Source organism: Eptatretus burgeri, chromosome 13, assembly GCF_056783735.1.
Source record: "Eptatretus burgeri isolate ZD-2024b chromosome 13, Ebu_testis_v1, whole genome shotgun sequence".
In the NCBI taxonomy this organism is placed as follows: Eukaryota; Metazoa; Chordata; class Myxini; order Myxiniformes; family Myxinidae; genus Eptatretus; species Eptatretus burgeri.
The window spans coordinates 30,200,548-30,218,925 of record NC_140973.1 but is presented as its reverse complement, the minus strand read 5'-3'; the positions used below and the strand labels follow the sequence as shown (position 1 = coordinate 30,218,925).

Here is an 18,378-nt window from a genome sequence, read left to right as displayed (position 1 = left end):
ACTCGCACCGATTGTACTCGCACCGATTGTACTCGCACCGATTGTACTCGCACTGATTGTACTCGCACTGATTGTACTCGCACTGATTAGACCGCACTGATTAGACCACACTGATTAGACTCACACTGATTGTACTCGCACTGATTAGACTCACACTGATTGTACTCGCACTGATAGTACTCGCACTGATTGTACTCGCACCGATTAGGCTCGCACCGATTAGGCTCGCACCGATTAGATCGCACTAATTGTACTCGCACTGATTAGACTCACACTGATTGTACTCGCACTGATTGTATTCGCACTGATTGTACTCACACTGATTGTACTCGCACTGATTAGACCGCACTGATTAGACTCACACTGATTGTACTCACACTGATTAGACCACACTGATAGTACTCGCACTGATTGTACTCGCACTGATTGTACTCGCACTGATTGTACTCGCACTGATTGTACTCGCACTGATTAGACCGCACTGATTAGACTCGCACTGATTAGACCCACACTGATAGTACTCGCACTGATTGTACTCGCACTGATTGTACTCGCACTGATTAGACCGCACTGATTGTACTCGCACTGATTAGACCACACTGATTAGACCGCACTGATAGTACTCGCACTGATAGTACTCGCACTGATTGTACTCGCACTGATTGTACTCGCACTGATTGTACTCGCACTGATTGTACTCGCACTGATTGTACTCGCACTCATTAGACCGCACTGATTAGACTCACACTGATTGTACTCGCACTGATTAGACCACACTGATAGTACTCACACTGATTGTACTCGCACCGATTGTACTCGCACCGATTGTACTCGCACTGATTAGACCACACTGATTAGACTCACACTGATTGTACTCGCATTGATTAGACTCGCACTGATTGTACTCGCACTGATTGTACTCGCACTGATTGGACCCACACTGATTGTACCCGCACTGATTGTACTCGCACCGATTGTACTCGCACCGATTGTACTCGCACCGATTGTACTCGCACCGATTAGACCGCACCGATTGTACTCGCACCGATTGTACTCGCACCGATTGTACTCGCACCGATTGTACTCGCACCGATTGTACTCGCACCGATTGTACTCGCACCGATTGTACTCGCACCGATTGTACTCGCACTGATTGTACTCGCACTGATTGTACTCGCACCGATTGTACTCGCACCGATTAGATCACACTGATTGTACTCGCACTGATTAGACGGCACTGATTAGACCACACTGATTAGACTCATACTGATTAGACTCACACTGATTAGACCGCACTGATTGTACTCGCACTGATTGTACTCGCACTGATTGTACTCGCACTGATTAGACCCGCACTGATTAGACCCGCACTGATTGTACTCGCACCGATTGTACTCGCACCGATTAGACTCGCACCGATTGGACCGCACCGATTAGACCGCACCGATTAGATCGCACCGATTGTACTCGCACTGATTAGACCACACTGATTGTACTCGTACTGATTGTACTCGCACTGATTGTACTCGCACTGATTAGACCGCACTGATTGTACTCGCACTGATTAGACCGCACTGATTAGACCGCACTGATTAGACCGCACTGATTGTACTCGCACTGATTAGACCACACTGATTGTACTCGCACTGATTAGACTCACACTGATTAGACCGCACTGATTGTACTCGCACCGATTGTACTCACACCGATTGTACTCGCACCGATTCGACCGCACCGATTGTACTTGCACCGATTAGACTCGCACTGATTGTACTCGCACTGATTAGACCACACTGATAGTACTCGCACTGATTGTACTTGCACATTGTACTCGCACTGATTAGACCACACTGATGAGACTCACACTGATTGTACTCGCACTGATTGTACTCGCACTGATTGTACTCGCACCGATTAGACTCGCACTGATTAGACCGCACTGATTAGACTCACACTGATTGTACTCGCACTGATTAGACTCACACTGATTAGACCGCACTGATTGTACTCGCACTGATTGTACTCGCACTGATTGTACTCGCACTGATTGTACTTGCACTGATTGTACTCGCACTGATTGTACTCGCACTGATTAAACCCGCACTGATTAGACCCGCACTGATTGTACTCGCACCGATTGTACTCGCACCAATTAGACTCGCACCGATTAGACTCGCACCGATTAGATCACACTGATTGTACTCGCACTGATTAGACGGCACTGATTAGACCACACTGATTAGACTCACACTGATTGTACTCGCACTGATTAGACTCACACTGATTAGACCGCACTGATTGTACTCGCACTGATTGTACTCGCACTGATTAGACCCGCACTGATTGTACTCGCACTGATTAGACCCGCACTGATTGTACTCGCACCGATTAGACTCGCACCGATTAGACCGCACCGATTGTACTCGCACTGATTAGACCCGCACTGATTGTACTCGTACTGATTGTACTCGCACTGATTAGACCGCACTGATTGTACTCGCACTGATTAGACCGCACTGATTGTACTCGCACTGATTAGACCACACTGATTGTATTCGCACTGATTGTACTCGCACTGATTGTACTCGCACTGATTGTACTCGCACTGATTGTACTCGCACTGATTGTACTCGCACCGATTGTACCCGCACCGATTAGACCCGCACCGATTGTACTCGCACCGATTGTACTCGCACCGATTGTACTCGCACCGATTAGATCACACTGATTGTACTCGCACTGATTAGACGGCACTGATTAGACCACACTGATTAGACTCACACTGATTAGACTCACACTGATTAGACCGCACTGATTGTACTCGCACTGATTGCACTCACACTGATTGTACTCGCACTGATTAGACCCGCACTGATTAGACCCGCACTGATTGTACTCGCACTGATTAGACCCGCACTGATTAGACCCGCACTGATTGTACTCGCACCGATTAGACTCGCACCGATTAGACTCGCACCGATTGGACCGCACCGATTAGACCGCACTGATTGTACTCGCACTGATTAGACCGCACTGATTGTACTCGCACTGATTAGACCGCACTGATTAGACCACACTGATTGTACTCGCACTGATTGTACTCGCACTGATTGTACTCGCACCGATTGTACTCGCACCGATTGTACTCGCACCGATTGTACTCGCACCGATTGTACTCGCACCGATTGTACTCGCACCGATTAGACTCGCACCGATTAGATCACACTGATTGTACTCGCACTGATTAGACGGCACTGATTAGACCACACTGATTCGACTCACACTGATTAGACCGCACTGATTGTACTCGCACCGATTGTACTCGCACTGATTGTACTCGCACTGATTAGACCCGCACTGATTGGACTCGCACCGATTGGACTCGCACCGATTGGACCGCACCGATTAGACCGCACCGATTAGATCGCACCGATTGTACTCGCACTGATTAGACCACACTGATTGTACTCGTACTGATTGTACTCGCACTGATTGTACTCGCACTGATTAGACCGCACTGATTAGACCGCACCGATTGTACTCGCACCGATTAGACCGCACCGATTAGACTCGCACCGATTGTACTCGCACCGATTAGACTCGCACCGATTGTACTCGCACCGATTGTACTCGCACCGATTAGACCGCACTGATCGTACTCGCACCGATCGTACTCGCACCGATCGTACTCGCACCGATCGTACTCGCACTGATTGTGACCGCACCGATTAGATTGCACCGATTAGACCACACTGATTGTACTCGCACTGATTAGACTCGCACTGATTGTACTCGCACTGATTAGACCGCACTGATTAGACCGCACTGATTGTACTCGCACTGATTAGACCCGCACTGATTGTACTCGCACTGATTAGACCGCACTGATTAGACCGCACTGATTGTACTCGCACTGATTAGACCCGCACTGATTGTACTCGCACTGATTGTACTCGCACTGATTAGACCCGCACCGATTGTACTCGCACCGATTGTACTCGCACCGATTGTACTCGCACCGATTAGACCCGCACCGATTGTACCCGCACCAATTGTACTCGCACCGATTAGATCGTACCGATTGTACTCGCACCGATTAGACCGCACCGATTGTACTCGCACCGATTAGATCGCACTAATTGTACTCGCACTGATTTGACTCGCATTAAGGTGATGATGAAAATTTCGTGTCGATTGGACTTTGCGTTCCTGAGAAAATGATTTTTAAAGCGAAAAAGGCCGCAAATTGCCGGCGGGTTAATTATAATAATAATAATAATGCGTAATAAACAGACGAAAAACAATAGGGTAGCCTGTACTCTCAGGGTACCCTAATTATAGGTTTACAATGTTTTTGTGAAGGACAAAATTGGCGTTTCGATGTGTGAAAACATGACGATGTGAGGCAGGATCACAAGATAATAAGTGTTACGTTCTCGCACCGTCATATAAATCATGGATCACGTGATCATTGTTCCACACAGAGCAGGGGAGGTGTTGAGTGTTTGTGGGTGTGCTGTCAGCTAGGTTGGTTCCTTCCGATTTTCGTCGTCAACTTTCTTAAAACGTTTATTTAATGTAAAAAAACAAAGATTATATTTTTCTATCATCTTTCGTGTATAAATACGAACCTTTTAACGAAAACGTTATGATTAAAAGTGTAAATAAAAGAAGGGAGTGGAAGAAGATTCGGCGATCGTATTAATCATGACTTATCTTCGTTCTTGGGAAGAGTTTGTCAGAGCTGGTGAGAAACTTTGCTTATGCAGCCCGAAGAAGGTAATTAAAGTGTTAATTTGTTATAATATGTTCGACTGCAGTCAGACTCGTTCATCGCGTCCACATTTTAATTTTCCTCACCAGAAATCGTCGGTATTTGTTTGTGTCCATGATGGAGGTCTGACTACGGGCCTCTGGGCCCGCACCTCCGGCTACGGGCCTCCGGGCCCGCACCAGTCCAACTGTCCATCAAACATATGAAGTGGTCATATTGGCCTCGTAAGTTTATATGAAAACGATATAAAAAGGGGAAACTTAAATGCCACGACATGCAATAAGGAATCACACGTGACCTATGCACCCCACCCCTCACCCCTCACCTCTCCACACCTCTTCAACCCCCCCACCCCTTACCCCTCCACACCTCTTCAACCCCCCCCCACTCCTCACCCCTCCACACCTCTTCAACCCCCACTCCTCACCCCTCCACACCTCTTCAACCCCCCCCCACTCCTCACCCCTCCACACCTCTTCAACTCCCCCAGGGTGACCATAGGGTGAAGGGGCAACACCCCACTTGGGGGTCGTGTAGAGGCCACCTGTGTTCCTATTAAATATGCCTGAGATTGCTTGTTGAAGTGAAGAACATCAAGGTCACGCTGTGTTGGTGTCGGTCGAGGGTACACCTCCGCCAGGCTGAACAGTTTACTTTTTGTGTCCCCCTGTCGGTCTTTACCTGGATCTGGACATGAACCGAAATCAAATCGGCTTGTTCATGTCACCAACCCAACTCGTCCACCTAGTTTTGTCATAATCCGTCCACAACTTTATGAGACGTATCCTGTTCAAAGACAAACAGATTGGTGTGAAAACATCACCTCCACCCACGTTCGGTGGTGCAGGTAACCAGGAATCAAAAACGTTATAAAAACTGTAAAAGGATGTTGGGATGGGTACACTAAATGATCCATGTGAAACCATCCCCACATGTTTCTTTGAATCATGATTGTTCCCTCTCCATCCCTGCATCCATTTGCGATGATGGTACATGTTGATTGTTTCCATTTATGAATTGACCAGTGAAATATGAAACCATTAATACACACAAACACGCACAAACCAAATCAAGACAGGTATCTAAGTCATTTGCAAGTACAATCATTATTCAAAGGTGTGAAGGTCTTAAGGGGTCGAATGGTTTTGAAGGTTCGAAAGGGTCTAAACGTCCAAAAGGTATGTTTTGACAGTACGTAATTAATAGATGTACTCACAGCCTAACTCCCCTTTACACAGTGTGCAATCACATGAGTTCACTGAGGTGTGTGTGTGTGTGTGCGTGCGTGCGTGCGTGCGTACACGAGAAAATACAGAGAAAATACAACCCGTCGCTTCACTGACTGAAATATTAAGATGGGGTAAAGGGAAAGGAGGAAGGGAGATCGAGGGGTGTGGGAGAGTGAGTGAGTGAGTGAGGGAGGGGGGAATGTGGTAGAGGGTAGTGAGGAGGGGGTGTGGAAAAGGAAGGCAGCGTGAGGGGAGGGTAGCGCTCCCCTCACACTGCCTTCTCTTGCGCTATCCTCATGCTGCCTTCCTTTTCCACACCCCCTCCTCACTACTATCGACCACATTCCCCCCTCCCTCACTCACTCACTCTCCCACACCCCTCGATCTCCCTTCCTCCTTTCCCTCTACTCCCCACCTTAATATTCCAGTCAGCGAAGCGACGGGTTGCATTTTCTCGTACACGTTCACATGCACACACGACAGGTGAAAAAGAAAATTTGGCTCTGTAATTGAGGAAACTCATTTATAGTGCTCAGAAATCTGGTGTTATCAAATGTATTTTGCTTTGAAACTCACAGAGAAACCTTATAGCCTTTGTAAAGTACTACACCAAGTCATATAAAATAACTGCTTTTGAAACAGTCACAAGGACAATGGAAAACGTGACTGCTCGTACACTGCTGTTCTGTTCTGTTCTATTCTTGCGTATGACAGCTTGGCTGCCAGGGTAACTATTATTTCTTGGAAGCGCGGCTGTGCCGCTGATGCTGCGCCCCTCTTCCAGTACACTGGTACTCATTTCACCAACCTCAGAAGGATGACAGGCTGAATCAACCCCTCCTGGTGTTCAGCAGCCAACAGGGCTCAAACTCAGGACTCTAAGATCCTAAGCCAGCCACCTTAACCACGAAGCCAACACCAGGTGTATGCTGCTGAAGTTAAATATATACCAATAAGATACAGGATGAAACTTTGCCACCACAGTGTCCACGTATCCAAGCATACAGGCAATACACACACCTGCAGAGAGTCCCTAAATTACAGATCTGAATATACCCATGTGTACCTTTACCTTGTAGCAACTGCTGACTGTGCATCGTGATCAGGACACGAATTGTTCCGCCGTCCACTGTAGGGTGCTCAACAAGCGGCTGAAACACTCAAACAAGCACTTATAATATATGGTTGGCAAGCGATAGCTGTGTTCAAACTGTCCGAATTAGAGAAATGAATACATTTCTTTTTTGGAGTTTGCACTGCTGCTAAGTTCAATTCTGGAGGTTAAATTTTGTAAGTTTAAGAGATTCTCAAGGTTATGGCAGGTGCGGAAATGAAATAAAGCCGCGAACACTGGCCTTTCTGGGCGTTTATAAGCATTGCAACGTATCCAGTGATTGAAAGTCATCCGGGAGGGTAAAAGGACCGCTCGACGTGACAGGAAATGGTAGTCCAACCTGTCGACGTGACAATATTTTGTGTACATTGCTTATCAACCATGACATCTCCCCAATTGTATTTTCTGACTTTGTAAACATTTCAAATCCAAGTGCTCCAAGAATTTGAATGATTTAAACTGCATTGGAACCCCTGGAGAGAAGGTTGAACAATACGTTGTTCTATATTCTCGCACAGACCCGTGTGCTTTCTTCCAGGTGCGTGTGGTCTTGAAATATCGGCACTGTGATGGTTTTCTTGGAATGAAGGTCACTGATGACGCTGTGGTGAGTCAACAACTTACTTAAAATCTACAGCTCGTTACTTAATGGCATCCACTATGGTTTGCTTCAAACGTCTTATTTATTTGTTTGCTAAGTTGTGTTTTTGGGGTTTTTTTTGTTTATTTGTGTGTGTTTGTCAGTTATCTCCATATGTGGGTTCCAGAAGAGGTTGGCTACTTTGACACCTGGGAACAGAGTCCTCCCACGTCTCAAAAGTATCCAACTGTTCTAAAGGGTTTTGTTTGTTTCTAGGCTCATATTAAAAATGTCAAAAAGAACTACGACCTTTGAACATGGGTGTGACAATTTTTGTTTTTATTTTTTAAATTAATTTATTTTATTTTGAGGGTGGAAGAGTACCAGCTGAAACCCGATTCCTCCTATCCAGGTTCTTCCTGATGACTTTATCTTTGCTTTTTGCTTGTTCGGGTTCCTTCTGATGACTCCAATGCAGGACCTATTTTATTTGGTCTTCTGTTTGATTTGAATTTCATTTTTAAAAATCCCATTCTGAATTAAATTGAATAATGAGGACATAATGGGTCAGGTGTCCGATCAAAGCGGAACGTCTTGGTACCCGGTCATCGCTGGCAGCAGTTATAAACTGGCATTTCTAATATCAAGAGTGTACATCGAAAACCATTCAAGGGAGGAAATTGAAACCTTACTACATGTAATACATGACCATTTGATATGATGCCCTCCCCCTCAGAATTTCCATGGTGAATTAAACAAAGCCTAATGCCCAGAGACAATGTCATTTCCTCGCGTTAAAAAGTAGAATCGTTGTAATCGCTTCAGCCTTTATTGTGCTCGGCTGGTGAGAAAGAAAGAAAGAAAGAAAGAAAAAATGCGAAGAAGTACAATTTGGCGTTTTAACGATCTGTAGATTTATACTTTAACAATCTTTTCTGGCGTCTTTATCAGCCTTGGTCGTTATGAAAACACTCGAATGAGAATAAAGGCTTATGAATGTACCCTATAGCAGACTTTTCAAAGTATCATTTGTACACATTTGTGATGTAACCAAGTTTGAATATAAAATGTATTTACTATGCTCCACCCATGTGTCGCATCATCTCTGCTGCAGAGGGTGAGCAGATTCTTCACCTGTTTGGGACGTGTGTTTTTTGTGTAAAAGGCACGGTTTTTACCGACGTATTTGTAGTATTTTAAATTAAAGAAAAGGTGATTCGAAGCTCTGCAAGTGTTGGTTAAACTGCTGGAGCATTCTTATTCAAGAATCGGGACACGTCGGCCGTTCCAGGATAACACTTACCTCAGAAGTGTAGATAGATGCAATTACAAATTTGCCACCAGAAGAGTTTGCTCACCAAGTCCTTCTCAAGACTGTGTGGGGTATGTATTCTATGAACACCGTCTAGTTTATTCGTGCATTCATTTATTTATCGTTCATTTATTTATTTGTTCATTCATCAATTTCTTGAAGAGCCACATTTCATAGACGAGACTTAACTGTTTGACATTTTTCTTTATTTCAAGCAGCTATGAATGTCCAAAGGATTGCTGTGGTTGTATTCGTATATTTATTTTGTTAATGGCTTGCTTGCACATCCTTTGGAAGGCAATTTGTTAACCATAATAATCCCACCGCCTCGAGTGATACCACAACCTGTCCCGAAAGGAGCCTTTCATGGACCATTGTTTTTGTTGCAAGCTCTTGGGGCTGGCTGCCGGATGGAAGATTTGTCCGTTTTCTTTTTTTGTTTTTTTTCTTTCTTTGAGGTTTTCTGCCTTTCGGGTTGTGTTCCTGGTTCTGCAGTGCCTGCTGGAAGGTGCCGTTCGTTGGTGTTACCACATACTTGTCTGATAGATCGAGGCCCAAACCCAGGTGTAGCACCCTCGGAGGATGCCTCACAATGTGGTGCATAATTTTGGGTCCCCCTTCTCTGCCATTTTGTGACTGGAGCTGCACGGAATTCTGGGAGGTCCTTCTGAGACCATTAGTTTGTGTTGTCAGTGCAACCTGGAATGTTCCTTGAAGCCCCACGCCCTCATTTATTTTACTTTGGCCAAACATCTGCAGCACCCCCATCCTACATTTTACAAGTCTTTCTTTGATTTTTGGGCTTGATCCTTTTCCTGTGGTGTTAAAAAAAAAAAAATCACATTATCACATGTCTTCCACCAGAATTAACAATAAACTCCATGTGTCCCCCTTATCCTTTATCCTCACAAACTCTGAATACCCATTCATCATCTTTTCTTCCAGTGCTTGCAGTACAAGACTGATCAGGCTCAGGATGTGAAGAAAATGGAAAAGTTTCAAGGGCAGCTGATGCGGCTTATGTTGTCTAAAGAAACACGGCCAGCGGCCACGGAGTAATGGTGCTCTTGTAAGTTCATCAAGAGCAGCATTTTATTGCAGCTTCAAACCTGTTGGTTGCTGATTGTGTTCTCAAACAATATACAAGTCTGAACTTTAAACAGAAGTGGGATGATATTGAATATATATATATATATATATATATATATATATATATATATATATATATATATATATATATATATATATATATATATATTGTTCTAGTAACATCCAATAGTAATTTGGAACAACACTGACAACACCGTGTGTAACATATTGCTTTAAATTTACTGTTCTCTTTACCAAAGTGCAGATTAGTTGCAAAAGTCTCACATGTTTATTGTTATTTATTTTCTCATTTAAATTTTAATTTCTCATGTCCACCACCACAGAACTTTTTTTTTTCTTCTCTAATGGCCCCAAATTAGTCCCACTTGTGTCAGTCAGGGGAAGCTATTCTGGCACAAGTCTTTCTGGATTGACTGGTGAGGCACGACATTTCGCTTTTAAAGTTGTTGAGGGTGCCGATAACTTGAAAAAAATTTGACTTTTTCTCCAAAACTGCGCAATGAAAAAAAAAAATTGGGAAATTTGGCATGTCAATCAACCCCCTCTCCCCCTTGGGGTATATTAGATGATAACGATGACATCATGAGTAAAATGGTATTCCAGCTATAATTGGTTAAATTGAAATCCTTATCCAAACATCTGAAACTTCATATAGCTGATCTTTGACCCAACGTGAGTGAACAATTAAATTCCTGACATCCATAACTCGTGCCAATAAACTATGTTGCATAATAGGGTGCATGTATGATATGGGCAATAATGGTAGCGTGTTCAGTTAACGGTGGTATTTTTGTTCGGAATGAACGTGTGCGGCGAGATTGTGCTCTGAGTGCCGTTCCAGTTTGATTTGATTCTGAATTTTTGAATTTGTTCATTTTTAAGAGTGTGGTGGTGAAAAATCCACATTCTGCATTGTTTGTCATCTACTCTAGCGATGTGTGGAGGCTAGTAATGAAATTGCCCAAAATTCCACAAAGGGTGTTTTTATTTTTTGGCCCTTCTATTTTTGAGTGTGAATCAATAAATTGTGCCACTTTTCATTCCAGTGACATGTGATTATATGCATGTCTGTCTCCATCCAGCAATGTGGCTTGGGTTGACTTCCCCCCCCCCTCTTCCAACCCTGAATTGTGCACTCATTGCGTGATAATCTGTGGTTGCAGATTGGCAACTCTGAATCGTGGCCAAGATAGCGGCACTGTTGGAAAGCTGTACACGTGAGGAACAATGAGCAGTTTTCTGTTTTCTTTGCGTGGTTCCAGTTACTGCTACATACCGAATAATCTCTCAATTTTCAGTAGTTTGTATAGGGGAGGGACCTTCATAAATGTGTTCTCTCAGATAATATATATATATATATATATATATATATATATATATATATATATATATATATATAAATAGAAAACAGAGTGGAAAGGGGAGGAGAAGAACCAGTCAAGAGATGCTGTGCTTTGCTGTGTACTGTGCCACGTTGGAATGCCGTGTTTACTGCTTGTGTTATACTTAAAATAAATTAAAGTTTGGAATGGTCACCTGCTGAGTTTGACATCAATCAAGAAAATAACCTTGGTTTTGTGACTGTGATTTACAGTATCCTGGAAGGCCATGTCCACACAGAATTTTGCTTGTTTCGATGAACTGGTTCATAGGGATTGATGCATGACTAGATGAAATTGGCATCAGCTACAGAATGGTGCATAGGATTGTCCATGACCAAATAAACTTTCAAAAGCTGTCATGCTCACAGATGCCCATAAAGCCCAGTGTTTGGAGACCAGTACAGCCATACTTCAGCACTTCTATAATGAAGGGGACTTCCTTTATTATATTGCAATTTGGGATGAGACATGGGTATTCCATTACAAACCAGAATCTGAGCCAATGCTTTGAGCGAAAGCATCCAATGTCTCTGAATTAGAGGTCCAGATCATGGTAAGCATGAGATTAAACAAGTTTCTCATCGTTGCTGGTAATACTTGTTTTCCTACAGCATGTGTATTAGACTAAGTGCATAATAAAAGGGGGTTCCGAATGTTCTCACCCTCACATCCTGACACAGCCCCTCAGGTGCAAGCATGTTAAGCCAAGAACATTTTAAACCCCTCCCACCCCCTTTCTCCCTTTCTCTGAGTGAATAGGGTTCAGATCTTTTGCCTGTAAAAAATTAAGTGATTTGGTTTGGGCTGTTTTAATATCTTGCATCAACCCAGTCAAGCAATTATTACCTTCGCATTCTGCGAAAGGTTATGTTTTGGTCGGCGTGTATTTATTTATTTATTTATTTGTAATCTTGTGATTCGTATGACTCAACAAGTATTAAACCGAATTGCATTAAATTTGGTGGGATGATTGGTTATTCGCCAGGAAGCATTCGATTAGATTTTGGGATCGTTCGGATCAAAGGTCAAGGTCACGAAAAGGTCAAAATAGTCTTTTTACGATAACACGGTCAATTTTTATTCAATTTGCATGCAACTAATGCCAAAATGTTCAGAATTCAACGCCTCATCTTGTGATATGCAATATGACACAATGACGCCCATACTCTTGTTACTGGTTAGGGGTCAAAGGTCAGGGGGGTCACGACCTTGAAAAATATGCGGTTTTTGTCATAACCCGGTCAATTCTTGTCCGCTTTACATGAACCCAGCACCAAAATGTTCAGAATTTAATGCCCAATCTTGTGACACAATGACGTCATAACACATGTCGGGGGGGGGGGGGTCACGCCCTTGAAAAATATGCGGTTTTCGGCATAACTCAGTCAATTCTTATTCGATTTGCATGAAACCAGCATCAAACGAGATTACCTTCTCTTGTTGAAACGTTGTATTCACCGAGCTTGCGAGTGAAGACTCGCCAAAACGACATGAGTTGATTGTTGTTTAGTCCGTAGCCCCCGAAAGTCGGGGGGGGGGGTCATGACATTATAGATATGTGGTTTGTGTCATAAGACCATTCATATGAAACCAGTTCCCCACACTCATACCAAGAACAAAAAAAGCAGTGGCGGCGAAGGTATGCGCTCTATGAGTGCCCGTTCTAGTTGAGCTGATGCAATCAATGCACCTCGGGCATGTTTGATTGAGCTCATGGAAACGGCGGCGACTGACATATCCAGAATATGAAAATCCGCTTTTTCATTAACCTCACCTGCATTGTAAAGTGTGGTGATTGGAATCAATAATAATCTACATAAATATGGATACCAAAGGAGTCGTCTGCATTTGAGATGCTTTTTTGCATCCAACAAGAGAGACATTTCACACTTTGCTTTGTTTGGGATCGAAATGCACCATTAGCTTACGAGTCGGTGACCTTCACAAGATGTTAAAATTTTTTTTTTCTTTTTTTTACTATTAAGAGGCTGTCCTTGAGGATGGAAGGAAGCAGGATTTGGAGCACCGCTATAAAACAACGCAGGAAAAATGCTGCGATATTCAAAACCGCGATCGTTAAAACCAAGGGCCTATGGGGAAAAAGGGGGTTAGTTTCCTGGGCTATGAGAACATTAAAATATTTAAGGTATGTGGCTGGCAGCCAAAATAAACACATCATATAAATAAAACCATTGAAATAAACATGTCAAATAAATAAAAATATGCTTTACGATGAAGTGTACTGCTATGTTGAAACAGATTAAACACGTGCCCTCTCCCTTCTGTAATGTGTCTAAAGCCCCGACCATGCCTCCCCTATTCATCTCTTAAATCGTTTTTTATTTTGTAATCTGTTGATGTTTCTTATTGAAATCATTCTGCAGCTCCTTTAACCAGCGAATAAATAAAATATTTGAGAGTCAATCCTGCAATATTTCAGGGTTTACTGTATATAAGGATAAACAAAGAAATATAAAAGTGTATGGAAGGAACACAACAGCAACAACAAAACGACAACGATGTGTTACAAAAGATTCTGTTCCAGGGCTGGTTCACTTCAATGTACATCATGATTGAGACTCTTACATCTTAATTTTTACGAGTGTTTTCCTCGCCGAGATTGCATAATACAGCACTGTACAAAAGGCATTATCAAAATACTGGCTCTCACTGTGCAATCATCCTTGGTGTTTTCTATGATTTGGTTTCTTTTACCTATCCCTAAACCCTATCCAAATTCCTTTCTTACCTTATCTTTTACCTGCCCCTTTTAACCTCTAATAAATTACCCCACACTATCCCTGAGTGTGAAAACGTTTGTTTGTGTGTTTTACAGTGGTGCTACAATATACACCTACTCTAAGTCCTGCTTTGACTTCCTCTCACCCGTAAGGCTGGGCTCTTTGCTAGTACAGTATTTTATTACTGGTACATTCAGGTGTTTAATGGAGCTGATGGAATGGCCTCGAGGTATGCACCTCCCCTCTAACCTGCCAAGCCTGGGTTCAATTCACGACCCAGCTATAAACTGTCAGTTCGGTGTTTCACGGGCAGGGTGATTCATCAACGTGTGATGTCCCTCAGATGGATGTTAAACGGGAATTCCATCTGCTAGCATTCGTTGGTGGACGTTAAAGATCCCATGGTGTCCTTCATGAAGAGTAGGCAAGCTATCACTAGCACTATGGCCAAATTCCATCCCTAACCAGTCGAACATCAGGCCTGGCTTGCAGATTTGTGAAGATTCGGACGGACAAAGGTTGGACAATGGTGGCCGTTAAAGAATAAGAACGGAGCTGGGTTTCTGCCTTCTCGTCACTGCCTACAAAATGGAAAAGGCTCTGTAGATCTTTAGTGAATTCCTCACCACTTGCAATGTCCCATTGATAAAATTTATGCTTATATTGTCTGATTCATTATTTGGTTTATTTTTTTCTTCACTACTTTAAATCATCACTTCAAACTGGTAATTTTCACTTTTTTGCCTTCATTTGACTTGGGAAAACCGACAAAGAAAGACAATGAAAATGCCAGAACTATTAGATGACAAAATATGAGAACGAGCCTAAACCGTGCATTTTGAGCACTAATTAATGAAACCCCTCTTCCCCCACAGTAATTTTATGTGCAATATAATTAATTGTTTTGTGTACACATGTTCATCAATTTCTTTCCTTCAAAAAAAATTAATCTGTTGAAGTTCTTCAGTCGTATGCCTGCAATTGCAAGGAATATACCAATATTTGTTGAGTAAAGTGCTGGCATTGAAGTGGCACTCCGCGTGTGCTCGTCATGAGGCAAAAGTCCTGGGGCAATTATTTTTATTATAATGCCAGTACCATCATAAGGGGAACACCATGGGGGATTTTCACCCTTCATTACCATGTCAGTAATAAATGTGGCTGTAAATGAAATTGCTCGATGGGGTGGGTGTTGGGAAGGAAAAAAAGGCAGTGACAGATCAAGCAAGTTTTTGACATTGTCTCTGGCTCTGAGTTGGACCAAAAATTCATACAAACTTTCTTATTTCATCCATTGTTTTCTCATCTTCTGGCAGCATTATAAACCATCTGAGCTTTCAGTCTAATGAATGATCCAATGAGTGCTCGAAGCTTTGGCCTAACACTCTTTGCTCCCTTAAGCCCCTGCAAACCTTAGAAATTAGAATGAAAAGCTCACTGGTACATCATGCTCTTCTACCTTGGACAAGCATAAAGCGAGCACGACATTACCTTCTCTCTCTTTATATCCCCGCCTCAAGCTGTTGTCCTTTGTCAGGTTAACCGTAACATTTATTATGGATGTCAACATCTTTCAGACAACTATGGCTTTGAATGACTGCTATGTTTTAATTTTTTTGACCAGGAACAAACTTTGGCAAATTTATTTATTTAATATTCGTAACAGTAGCAATTGTTTTTATATACGTCACTTGGGAAAGGGTAACTGAAGCCATATTTTAAAATTATACGACAGTGAACAAACTTTTGATATTTTTCAAGAGCTAAACATGCCTTTGTCTCTATCTCTGCCTGTCTTTATCCTGTTTAGTATTTGCCTGACTGCAAAATAGTTGGAATGGAGAGCATGTGCAGGAAGGCAAGAAGCAGTAAAGCAAAAACAGAGGGGAAAATGCTTTGGGTGGTCGTCATTTGTGGGGGAATTGAGGTCCAAATTTAGACATGGGATTTGAGGTAAGGGTCCTGTGCCGTTCAGAGGTCACTCTCGCCATAGAGTGCCATGGAGAATGACATGTAGTCAAGGGCTCCCGTCTGAGTACTGTGACCCGAGTACGTAGACATGCGCGAAATGCAGTACTCGGCCTGCTCTGGAGGAAGCTCACGCCGCAGCTCTTCAGCCGTGATATATTCCTTGGATAGTTGGGAAGGATTGTGAAGTTTTGCGACAGTGAGAGGAAGCATTCATACTGTTTCTCTTAACAGAACGATAATCTCATTATTTTACATTCTTTTGCCCATCCCTTTGGACTTTGCGAAACATACCTTGTCTGAAGCGAGGATCTTGAATGAGGCAATAACTTGATCAGCTGTATCCGTGTCTCCTGTTTCCCTTGTCATGAAGTCGATGAATGACTGGAAGGTCACGTAACCTGAATTGTTGGGATCGACCAACGTCATTATCCGGGCAAATTCGGCCTCGCCCTTGAATGGGATGGAAGTGAAATCGAAAATGCATACATTTCATTGTTTTATACATCTTTCTAAGCAATTTGGAAAAGATGACTTGGCCTTTTAACTTGTACCCAAGTTTTTTGTATGACTCCTTCCTTCAATGTCTACATAGGTAGGAAAAGGATTACTAAAAAAAATGAATCTCAAAAATTCTGAGACTATGGACATATTGACACAATGTATGATGTTTGACCACCAAGTAGGATAGCTTGTAGTCAGTTGTGTAAAGATTTATGTAAGCTGATGTAAAATAAAATCATAATCATAATAATAATAATAATAATATATCGCGATCGTGCAATGTAACAAAAAAAAGAAGTTTGAGTGAATTTTTTGGTTGTTTATCTTTTATTAGGTCGTAAGAATGAAGAAAAAGCATATATTTTATGTCGCTAATCGTTATTAAGGAAATGACACCGATTTTTTTTTAAAAAAAAATAACAAAAAATTGTATATTTACATCAGAAAATTGCAGAAAAATGTATTTGAACATTAATGAAACTATACAACAGCGTTAAAACATACAGGGATATGCTAATCAGAAGTAAAACATAGCATACTGTTGATTGTTTTGTGATTTTGAAATTATTTTTTTTAAAATATGATTTTTTTCAAATAGGTTATTCAAGTATGATTTATATGATTCATTCAAGTAGTCATTTGATAGATGTTACATTTTGTTTCTGTTCTTTCCCTTCAACTCGTCTTATTATATTTGTTCTTAAATTTACAGATATTGTCTCATGATGGCTTCTGCTCGAGGTTCCTGCAAGCATCATCCTGATAACTTCTGCTATGTCTGCGGAGTCTTTCTGAATGTCAAGTCAGTCAAGTACACCATCGTTGAAGGGAACCTCTTCTGTTCGGCTTACAAGGAGTACTTTGGAGTTCAATTAGGGGACCAGGACAAGAGTTGGGCGCCACACGTGATTTGCGGAAGCTGTCGGTCCACTCTGGAGTCGTGGTACAGAGGGGAGAAATGAAAACTGAAGTTTGGCGTGCCAAGAATCTGGCGGGAACCAACAGATCACTCAAACAACTGCTACTTTTGTATGGTGGTAGTGACGTGTCACCGCAGGGGAAAGAAGACAGATGTGTTCGACTACCCCGATCTGCCATCATCTCTTCGTCCGGTGATGCATTGTGAGGAGATTCCAGTTCCCAACCCTCCTCCGGTGATCACGAAAGATGCTTGCACAAGTTCCAGCAGCGAAACAGAAGATGCCCATGATGATGTCTTTGTTGCAGATGATACCCAGGCTATTCCGCATTTCCCTAACCAAGTGGAGCTCAACGATCTTATCAGGGACCTAGGACTCACCAAATCAAAAGCAGAATTACTGACATCCAGGTTGAAACAGTGGAGGTTGTGGGACGAGAACTGTCGGGTAACAAAACGGAGACAACGTCATGACATATTCTCTCAGTATTTCACACTGGATGAGAAAGTGTGTTATTGTCAGGACATCAACGGCTTGTTTGAAGAAATTGAATTCCCGTATGATCCCAGCAACTGGCGACTGTTCGTGGACAGCTCAACTTGAAGCTTGAAGGTGGTGCTATTGCACAATGGTAACAAGTACCCAAGCATCCCGATCGCCCACTCTGTTCAGCTAAAGGAAGGCTATGAGAATGTGAAGCACCTGCTGCGCCTGGTGAAGTACGAAGAGCATGATTGGGAATGA

General features: G+C 42.7%; 2 protein-coding genes across 5 annotated transcripts in view; one reads left to right on the top strand and one right to left on the bottom strand.

Annotated features, from left to right (window-relative positions):
- Positions 1-4,542: 4,542 nt before the first annotated feature.
- On the top strand, positions 4,543-11,654 carry SRP9 (signal recognition particle 9). 3 transcript variants are annotated; one of them, XR_015050668.1, is made up of 5 exons: positions 4,543-4,779; positions 7,656-7,724; positions 9,955-10,078; positions 11,283-11,472; positions 11,519-11,654. XR_015050668.1 is itself a non-coding variant. In XM_085851876.1 (4 exons), the coding sequence occupies exons 1-3, from the start codon at positions 4,708-4,710 to the stop codon at positions 10,066-10,068; spliced, it is 255 nt and encodes an 84-aa protein (XP_085708002.1). In that variant the 5' UTR covers positions 4,543-4,707; the 3' UTR covers positions 10,069-10,078; positions 11,283-11,654. The 3 variants fall into 3 exon arrangements, 2 of the variants coding, with proteins under 2 accessions (XP_085708002.1, XP_085708004.1); XM_085851876.1 differs by having other exon boundaries at positions 11,283-11,654; XM_085851878.1 differs by having other exon boundaries at positions 4,693-4,747; positions 7,636-7,724; positions 11,283-11,654.
- A 3,651-nt stretch (positions 11,655-15,305) lies between these two features.
- The window catches only part of ACTN2 (actinin alpha 2), a 119,303-nt gene continuing 116,230 nt past the window's right edge, over positions 15,306-18,378 (bottom strand). For both annotated transcript variants that reach the window (XM_085851875.1, XM_085851874.1), the window contains 2 exons: positions 16,505-16,663; positions 15,306-16,372 (listed from right to left, as the gene is read on the bottom strand). In XM_085851875.1, coding sequence (XP_085708001.1) covers positions 16,214-16,372; positions 16,505-16,663 — 318 coding nt within the window. In that variant the 3' untranslated portion in view covers positions 15,306-16,213. The remainder of the gene's footprint in view (positions 16,373-16,504; positions 16,664-18,378) is intronic.